The sequence below is a fragment of the Marmota marmota genome, unplaced genomic scaffold (assembly GCF_001458135.2).
Source record: "Marmota marmota marmota unplaced genomic scaffold, marMar, whole genome shotgun sequence".
Classification (NCBI taxonomy): Eukaryota; Metazoa; Chordata; class Mammalia; order Rodentia; family Sciuridae; genus Marmota; species Marmota marmota.
In genome coordinates this window covers 22,783,296-22,791,423 of record NW_026000037.1, presented here as the reverse complement: position 1 = coordinate 22,791,423, position 8,128 = coordinate 22,783,296, and the positions used below count along the sequence as shown (strand labels likewise).

The 8,128-nt window shown below is 51.7% G+C and overlaps 1 protein-coding gene across 1 annotated transcript in view; it reads left to right on the top strand.

The window, feature by feature from the left end:
- Hs6st1 (heparan sulfate 6-O-sulfotransferase 1) overlaps positions 1 to 6,896 on the top strand; it is a 47,103-nt gene extending 40,207 nt beyond the window's left edge. The window contains exon 2 of the mRNA XM_015479107.1: positions 3,948 to 6,896. Within this exon, the coding sequence (XP_015334593.1) occupies positions 3,948 to 4,656 (709 nt within the window). The 3' untranslated portion in view covers positions 4,657 to 6,896. The remainder of the gene's footprint in view (positions 1 to 3,947) is intronic.
- The last annotated feature ends 1,232 nt before the right edge of the window (positions 6,897 to 8,128 follow it).

Genomic DNA, 8,128 nt, shown 5'->3' with positions numbered 1-8,128 from the left:
GGGGGCGGTATCAGCAAAGCTGCCTGCTCTGGCCTGGGGTCATTTGGCACTGAACCCAGTTTCCCCATCACTTATAAGGTCTAGTGGTGCTAGAATCATCTTGATCCAATCCTCATTGGAGCCCTAGCAGTTTCACAACTGTCAAAAGACCAGATTGAAGCTAATTTAAACTAAACATCTCAATTAACTCGATTTATGATTCTAAAATGAAGCAGCACTTCATTCCATAAAATAGAATGAGTGATCCAATGATCTGAGCAGAGGAGGTTGGTTTTATAGAGAGAAGAGGCTGAAGAAAGCAGAAACAAAGAGCAGTTGGTCATTTTTTTAAAAATATTTATCTTTTAGGTGTAGATGGACACAACACAATGCCTTTATTTTTATGTGGTGCTGAGGATCAAACCCGAATCCGGGTCCCACTTGTGCTAGGCAAGCGCTCTACCACTGAGCCACAATCCTCGCCCCAGCAGTTGGTCATTTTAAAGTTACTTTCCTTGTAAGGCGGGGGCAGGGAGACAGACTAATGAAGGGGAAATAACTGACTGGTTAATATCAGGTTAGGTTTTCTTTTTTTTTTTGTAAGGATTAATTAAGGCAAAGAGAACTTTTGTTATCCTGCCCATTGAAACTGGCCTGTTGGGGAAATTTGTTTGTTGCTGTCTCCTAATTTCTCCAAATCATCAGCTAAGTTTGACAACTAAGCTTGTGTTTGGTGATAGGGAATTTTAGCGTGAGTCACTCCATTTTGGTTTTTAGTGTGGTCCATTGGGCCAGTGTAGGAGTCTTGTCCAAAACAGCCACCTCCTACAATTCTTATTTAACAGACTCAAGAAGAAAACGTCCTCCTTACCCACCAGGATCTTACATGATTGTAGGGCACTTTAAACCAGTGCCCACAAAAATGTCAGAACAGCTGAAGGTCAGAGAATGCATTAGAACAGCCATAATTAAATGCCAGAGTGCACGATCCCAGCGATAAATCCCATGGGCTGTCAGGAGAAGCTGCTTTCCACACAGATGAGAAATACTCCACAGGGCAGAAGTTCTTTGAGGTCTCATGCTTTATCTTTGAATTCTGTGTGAATTTTGCATTCTGGGCCATTACCCATTTGAGCTTATTTTTCTATAAAATACGTAAGACCTCCTTAGCCTGGCTTTGCCTGAGCCTCCAGCCTCCACTGCACCTCCTTCTTGAGACAAGGCCACGCCCCCACTGTAAGGCTTCCTCTGAGAAGCCCCCCTGTCCCCCCACATTCGAGATTGGTGCCCACAGCCCCAGGGATCGCCACCTCCCTTTCTCTTCTGGTCCTACTCCACCCAAACCAGAGCATTTGGAAATGGTACTGGAAAGCCAACATACCCCACCTCTCAGCCTTGGGACACCCCCCTGTGGAACAGGAGAAATGCCTGCCCTCCCTAAGCAGACACCCAAGTACTGGCTGCTGTCATCAAGGGCCAGAGGCATTGCTACTTCATGACCTTTGTCAAGCATTAGTGTGGAGGTTTAGAACCTGCCTTCCCACGGGCCACCTAGGCACCAGGACAGGGACTACTGCTTCACCCCATGTCATCCCCACAATGTATCCAATCCCAGAACCAACAGTCCACCAGTTCCCATGTGACAACAGTGAGCTGCCCAGATATGAATTCATGGCCAACTAAAGGGTTGGAGGCCAAATACTGATAGCACAGCCATTTCCGCTTCCCAATGCCCCTGGCCCCTCCCAGGTGGATGGATCCCTTCCTATGCAGCCCACCTAGGCCCATCCTGCCCTGTGGCCAAGGCCAGCTAGCCTTCAGACTGATGTGGGCACTTGGCACTCTCAGCAGTCTCTCCCCCATCGCTCTGGGCAGCATGAGCTGTCCCAGAATTACCAGGACTGGCTGGCACATACAGGCCTAGGGACAATATGCCCACAACTATAGAGGTGCTGCCCACAGCCCATCCTGTCACAGGCTGGAGGGTGGTTATAAGCAGCCAGAGTTGCAAGGGAGGCTCAAAGGAAGAAGGCCACCTCTTTACCCTTGGGTGACCAGTACATGCCCCACTGCAGGGCGACTGCTGAGAGTCCAGAAGGGCACACAGTAGGCATCCAGACACCTGCAGTGGAGGTCAGTGTGCTGTGGGTACCATGTAGGAGAGGACCACTGTACTCATAGAAGGTTCCAGGGGCCTGTCACCCTGAAAGAGCATAATTTGCTACTGAACAGGGTCCCCTGATCCCCTGCATCTGGGTTAGCAGTAGTGAAGTCCCTGGGGTCAGAGCTGTTCCTGTGTTCATCCCCAAGTCCCTCTGATGACGAGACCAACCACCAGCCGGATGCTCGGGCTCGGTGAGACCTGAGCTTCCTTCATGGAGAAGCCACAGAGCAGTCAGGCTCATTACTGCAGTTAGTTAACAAACCACAGGGCAGCCCCAGCTGACCTGGCAGCTGGCCACCCTCTCCATCCCGAAGTGGAGACATTCCCCCATCACTGAAACCCACAGAGCCTCCCCCTCCTGGCTCACTGCAGTAGTGTTGGTGTAGAAGGGACAGGGAGGTGACATGCTGGAGATGTGGAGGTGGCTGGGCACTGGAGGTGAGAGAGCGCAGCAGGAGCAAAGGTACAAAGTGGCCTGGGGAGCTGTGTGAGACCAAAGCTCTGGCTTTGGCAAGATGGCCAGTTCCCCTGTGAGGCAGTGGGAGCCTCTTGGACTGCCCTGAAGGATCTATCTTGTCTGCTTTCCTTCCCTTTAAATCTTTTGTCACAACATGTTTGGTACATACAGAACTTGCATGATGTATGTAAGAAATAAGTCATAATAAACACCTGTATCCCCACTGCCCTCCTCCAGAATCGGGACATGATCAGAGCCACCATGAGCACCCCTGGTGCCGTGCCTGGCCTCTCCCACCCCCAGAACACACCAGGACTAGCCTCTGACTTAAGTTTTCCATATGTGTCATCTTTCACACTTTTTGATAATTTTCATATATGTGTGTCACTAATTTTTCTTGGGTTTTGTTTATTCTGAGAAACTTGATAAACATATACTTGGTGAAGTTTTCTTGTTTTCCCTACAACATCTTATTCTTCCAATTTGCCCATGTTGTGAACAGCTGAGTAGTATTCCTCCAGAATATGCCACCACTGATGTGCCCATGCCGTAGGGTAGGTAGGTGTCTAGGGGAGTCACCAGTAATGCTGCTGTGGACAGTCTTATCCATGCCTCCTGCTGCACATGACAAGATTTCTGTGGGATGTTTGCCTCGGAGAGGAATGGAGGTGTCATGGGGTGTGTGCATGCTGAGCTTTCCGGTGAAGACCCTAAACACCTGTCCCTGTTCACATCCCACAAGCAGCTGCTGGGAGTTAGCTTAGCCCTACATTCATGCCCAGCTATTTATTGTCAGATTTTTCCTTCTTGTCACTCAAATGCCATCTCATAATGGCTTATCTCATGGCTATCTCATGATGGTCACTGCCTCAGTGACCAACGCAGTGGAGCATTTTTTCCACGGGCTTTTTTAACCAGTTTCCTCGTTGCAGCTCCCAGACACACAGGAGCACTGTCACTCTTCTTGTTAAAAGTGGAGTTGAGAAGAGAGGTTCGCAAAGAAGGCAAGGAGCATCAGACGCCACTAAAACTAAGTGTGAGGATAGTCAGGAGCTCCTGGGAACAACCCCCAGCCTACAGCCTAGACACAGAGGTCAGGCATTGCAGGACACCCCTTGGTGGTCCCACTTGGTACCTTTGTTCCCCGGATGGGTTCCTTCACATCTCAGACTCCAGGGATTTCCCATTCAAAAATGGCATTCTGACAGCTAAATGCAGCAGTTAGGGACGAAGTTACTTGCTCCGGAGTCCTGCAGTGGAGACCCATATAGTCACAGCTCCAGCCTCCTCCCCTCCCACCTCATCACCCGTCTTACCTTAACTCCTCTCCTGGTCTCCTTCTTGCAGGAAGTTCTACTACATCACCCTGCTACGAGACCCCGTGTCGCGCTACCTGAGTGAGTGGCGGCACGTGCAGCGTGGGGCCACGTGGAAGACATCGCTGCACATGTGTGATGGGCGCACGCCCACGCCCGAGGAGCTGCCACCTTGCTACGAGGGCACGGACTGGTCGGGCTGCACGCTGCAGGAGTTCATGGACTGCCCGTACAACCTGGCCAACAACCGCCAGGTGCGCATGCTGGCGGACCTGAGCCTGGTGGGCTGCTACAACCTGTCCTTCATCCCCGAGGGCAAGCGGGCCCAGCTGCTGCTGGAGAGCGCAAAGAAGAACCTGCGCGGCATGGCCTTCTTCGGCCTGACCGAGTTCCAGCGCAAGACCCAGTACCTGTTCGAGCGGACGTTCAACCTCAAGTTCATCCGGCCCTTCATGCAGTACAACAGCACGCGGGCGGGCGGCGTGGAGGTGGACGAGGACACCATCCGGCGCATCGAAGAGCTCAACGACCTCGACATGCAGCTCTATGACTATGCCAAGGACCTTTTCCAGCAGCGCTACCAGTACAAGCGGCAGCTGGAGCGCAGGGAGCAGCGCCTCAAGAGCCGCGAGGAGCGCCTGTTGCATCGCGCCAAGGAGGCGCTGCCAAGGGAGGACGCGGAGGAGCCAGGCCGAGTGCCCACCGAGGACTACATGAGCCACATCATCGAGAAGTGGTAGTGGTGGCGGCCGCTGGGGAGGCCTCGCAGGGGCAGGGGTGAAATGGGGCGCAGACTCACACACAGAAGGGCCCACCCAAAACTGTTTAGGGGAGCATCCCAAACCCGTTTATCAGAAGGCAGACACATCCTGGGAAAAAATGGAGTGGGGAAAGGGTGGGCCAGGCAGGGCGGGTCTTGCTGTATGCCACAGTCTGGAGGCCTGACAACGTGTGCGGCCCTCTAGGTCAGAAGAAGGTGTGCTAGGATACCCCAGGCATGTTGGACATGATTGGGCTTCCGGGTAGGTGGCTCTCTGCTCTCCTGACCCCCACATCACTGTCACAACAGCAGGAAGTTTGGAGAAGAGAGACATCAGAGTGAGGATGTGCCAGGAATAAGTCCCACACCAACTATGCACACATTTGTACTCTCTTGCCCTCTGTCCAGGCCAGGAAGGACGAGAGACCAACTCCAAGCAACCAACCCGAAACTTTTTGGCCTCTGAGGGCCCTGATACCCCCAGGTCCTAGAAGGGTATCCCTGGGAACCCAGGCAGCTGTCTAAAGTGTCCTCAGGACCGGAACTCTAGGTTCAGCCATCCATAGCTGCTTGATGGTCAGAAGCCACCCCAGCTGCGGCAGAGGAGACTTGTGGCCTCTGGGAAGCCCACTTCTTTCTCTGGCCCATGGTCAAAATTCAGTCCAACCTGATCTCTGGGGGTGACCACCCAGGCAGACAGGCTCAGACAGCAAGGGCATGGGCATTAAGAACTCTCCCTACCCCTGTTCTTTCTGACCCTCTGCCCCCAACCCCATCACTGGGGCAATTAGTCAAGGGCTCACATCCCACTGCTCCTACAACCCTGAGTATAAAAGTACAATAAGCTTCCATTGGCTGGAAGGCGGAACCACACTGCTGCCTGAGCCGTACCCTGGGGCCATAGTAGTTCTGGATGGCCAGGATGAACCGCATTAGATTCCGATTTTCAACTAGGGTTGGAAGAAACAGCTCTGGTACCCAGATACTCAGCCCTCCCCACCCTGGCTCTCTGCACTTCCCTGCTCCTCACAAAGACTGGCCAGGCCCTGTTTCCAGCAGCCCTGCAGGCTAGCCAGTGGCCCTACTAGAAGCCATGTTGTTAACACTTGACCCGTGCCCTGTCCCCAGTTCATTCTAGGAGGCGTAGGGGAGTCCTCACCTGAGTGTCAGGCACTCTGGCTCTGCAGAGGGCATGTGCATGTGCCCAGAGGCTGCAGGCTGACCCCGAAGCAGGACAGGGACCTCTTTCCTGCCCCGGGTTTCTCTTGGCCACCCTTGCTGTCCCACCATGGAATGAAGGCATCTGTTGCCACAGGCAGGGGGTAAGGGACTTTTTGGTGTCCCAAGGCAAGATAGGCTCTAGGTGGGCATCATCCAGCCCAGAGCCACCTCCCGCGTGAGTGGCCACACTGAGGAGGTGGGCACCAAGGTGAGTCAGCAGGGTGGCTCTTTTAAAGAGAGGCCAAGCCACGTGGAAGGATCAGTTCTGATGCTTGTCTGGGGTGGGCATACTCTTAGGGAGAGGATGAGTTTGTTCGGGGAGCCCTGCAGTCTTTCACAGGCCACAGGAAGTGGGTACCCAAGTCTCAAGATGGCCTCTCCTTGGTGTGCTTCCCGTGTGCGCGGGCCTGAGTGTAGGATCTGATTTGTACATATTGGAATATGTTTTCACTTACGCCCCGCTGTCCCAACTCTCATGGAAGCATGGGTCTCTCCTCAATATCTGCTGCATTGGGAAAATAGCCCCCTCTCAGGCCATCACCAGGCTGAGGTACCCTCAGTTCCTCAGCCGTCCAACCCAGCACTTCCCACTCAGGCCACCTGCTTTGGGGGCAAACTTTCCTTGTGCCCACAGCACCTAGATGTCCCAGGACTCAGAGGACAGAAGCCAGCAGGCAGTGAGCTAACAACTTGGTCACAAGCACCCTACAGACCTGCAGATGTCCCCTCCTGGAGGGGGTGCCAGGGACAGCAGAACTGTCCGATGAACACGTCTGAACTTTTTGGGAACTGGAACTGTTTAACTTGAACCCAGAAGCGTTTAAAAGCTTTATTTATTTATAGCTTCTTATTAAAAAAAAAAAGTGTTGAGAAGAAATCTTTTGGTTATTCATACCAAAAAAAATGAGTTGATAATGGAAAGGCAAGTCATAATCATCTAATTGTTTTTGTCTAGGTTGAGAATGAATGTTAGCAGATGAAATAAACTCTGAAAAGGAAGGCTGTGTGCTGTGGTCTGTGGTGGCAGAGCAGTCCCCGGCATAGTGGCTCCCTGCTCCATGTGATTAAAACAGCATCCCTGAGCACAGGCGGTCTTGTGGGTGCAGAGGGCCCAGGGAGAGCAGTAACATGGAGTGAGAGGTGCCCAGCGTAAAAACTGTGACTGTCCTTACCACAGAGAGGAATGATGCATTAATCATTTATTACAGTGTTTGGAAAGATGACAGAAGAAGGCTGACAGGGACGGTGATGCCATTTGGTTACATTGGCAATGACCTCTTTTCAACTTTTATTTGGAAAGACTTCAAAAGAATCGAACATAGACACTAGTAAGCTCTGTATTCGTTCCTTTTATATTGCCAATAACACAACACCATCGACTGTGTGAGTTACAAAGGAATGAGTTTAATTTGGGCTCATAGTTCCAGTCCAAGGTCAAGGGACAGCATCTGATGATGGCCTCACAGGCACAGTCCTTCCTGCCTTGGGGCACGGGGCATCACACAGCAAGAGAGGAAATCTGTGTGTCCTCTGTTGTCTCTAAAGCCAGCAGGAGTGGAACTTAAGACTCCACCCTGATTAGACTTTGTCTAATCCCGCTCACCCCCAAAGGCCCCACCTGTGGCCTCTATGGTCAGATGAAGTTCCCACCCTCTGACACGTCACAGTTGGGCTTGAGTTCAACACAAGCAACCGTATCCAACCACAGCAAGCCTGCAGGTAGTGTGCTGTCATATTTTTTTACTCTGTGCTCACACTCCCATTTGTCTCTGGCATGCACACATGTGCACACTCACATGAAACATTTGAAAACAAGACTGTGCTCATCAGAATACTTCAGTCCTAAATGCTTCCACACCTATCTCCTAAGAATGATATCGGGCTACAGAACTCAAACCCATTACCACATCCCCGAAACTTAATATTGATATATCATTATGTAATGATCTATAGCCAGAGTTTCCTCTTGTCCCAAAGATGTCTCCAGAAGGCCTTTGGAACCCCAGGACCTCACAGTGCAGCTAATGACTCCCCTCATCTCCTTCATCCAGAGTCCCTGGGGTGATAGGCCTGCACCACCATGCCCAGCATTATTTCTTTTAATATTGATATTTTTGACTAAGTCAGTTCTCTCTCATTTCCTCATGATTGGATTTGGTTAACATCTTGGGCCTGAATGTCAGGCCGGGGAGGTGGTTCTCCGGGTGAACGCTCTGGTGCTAGTTTTATTT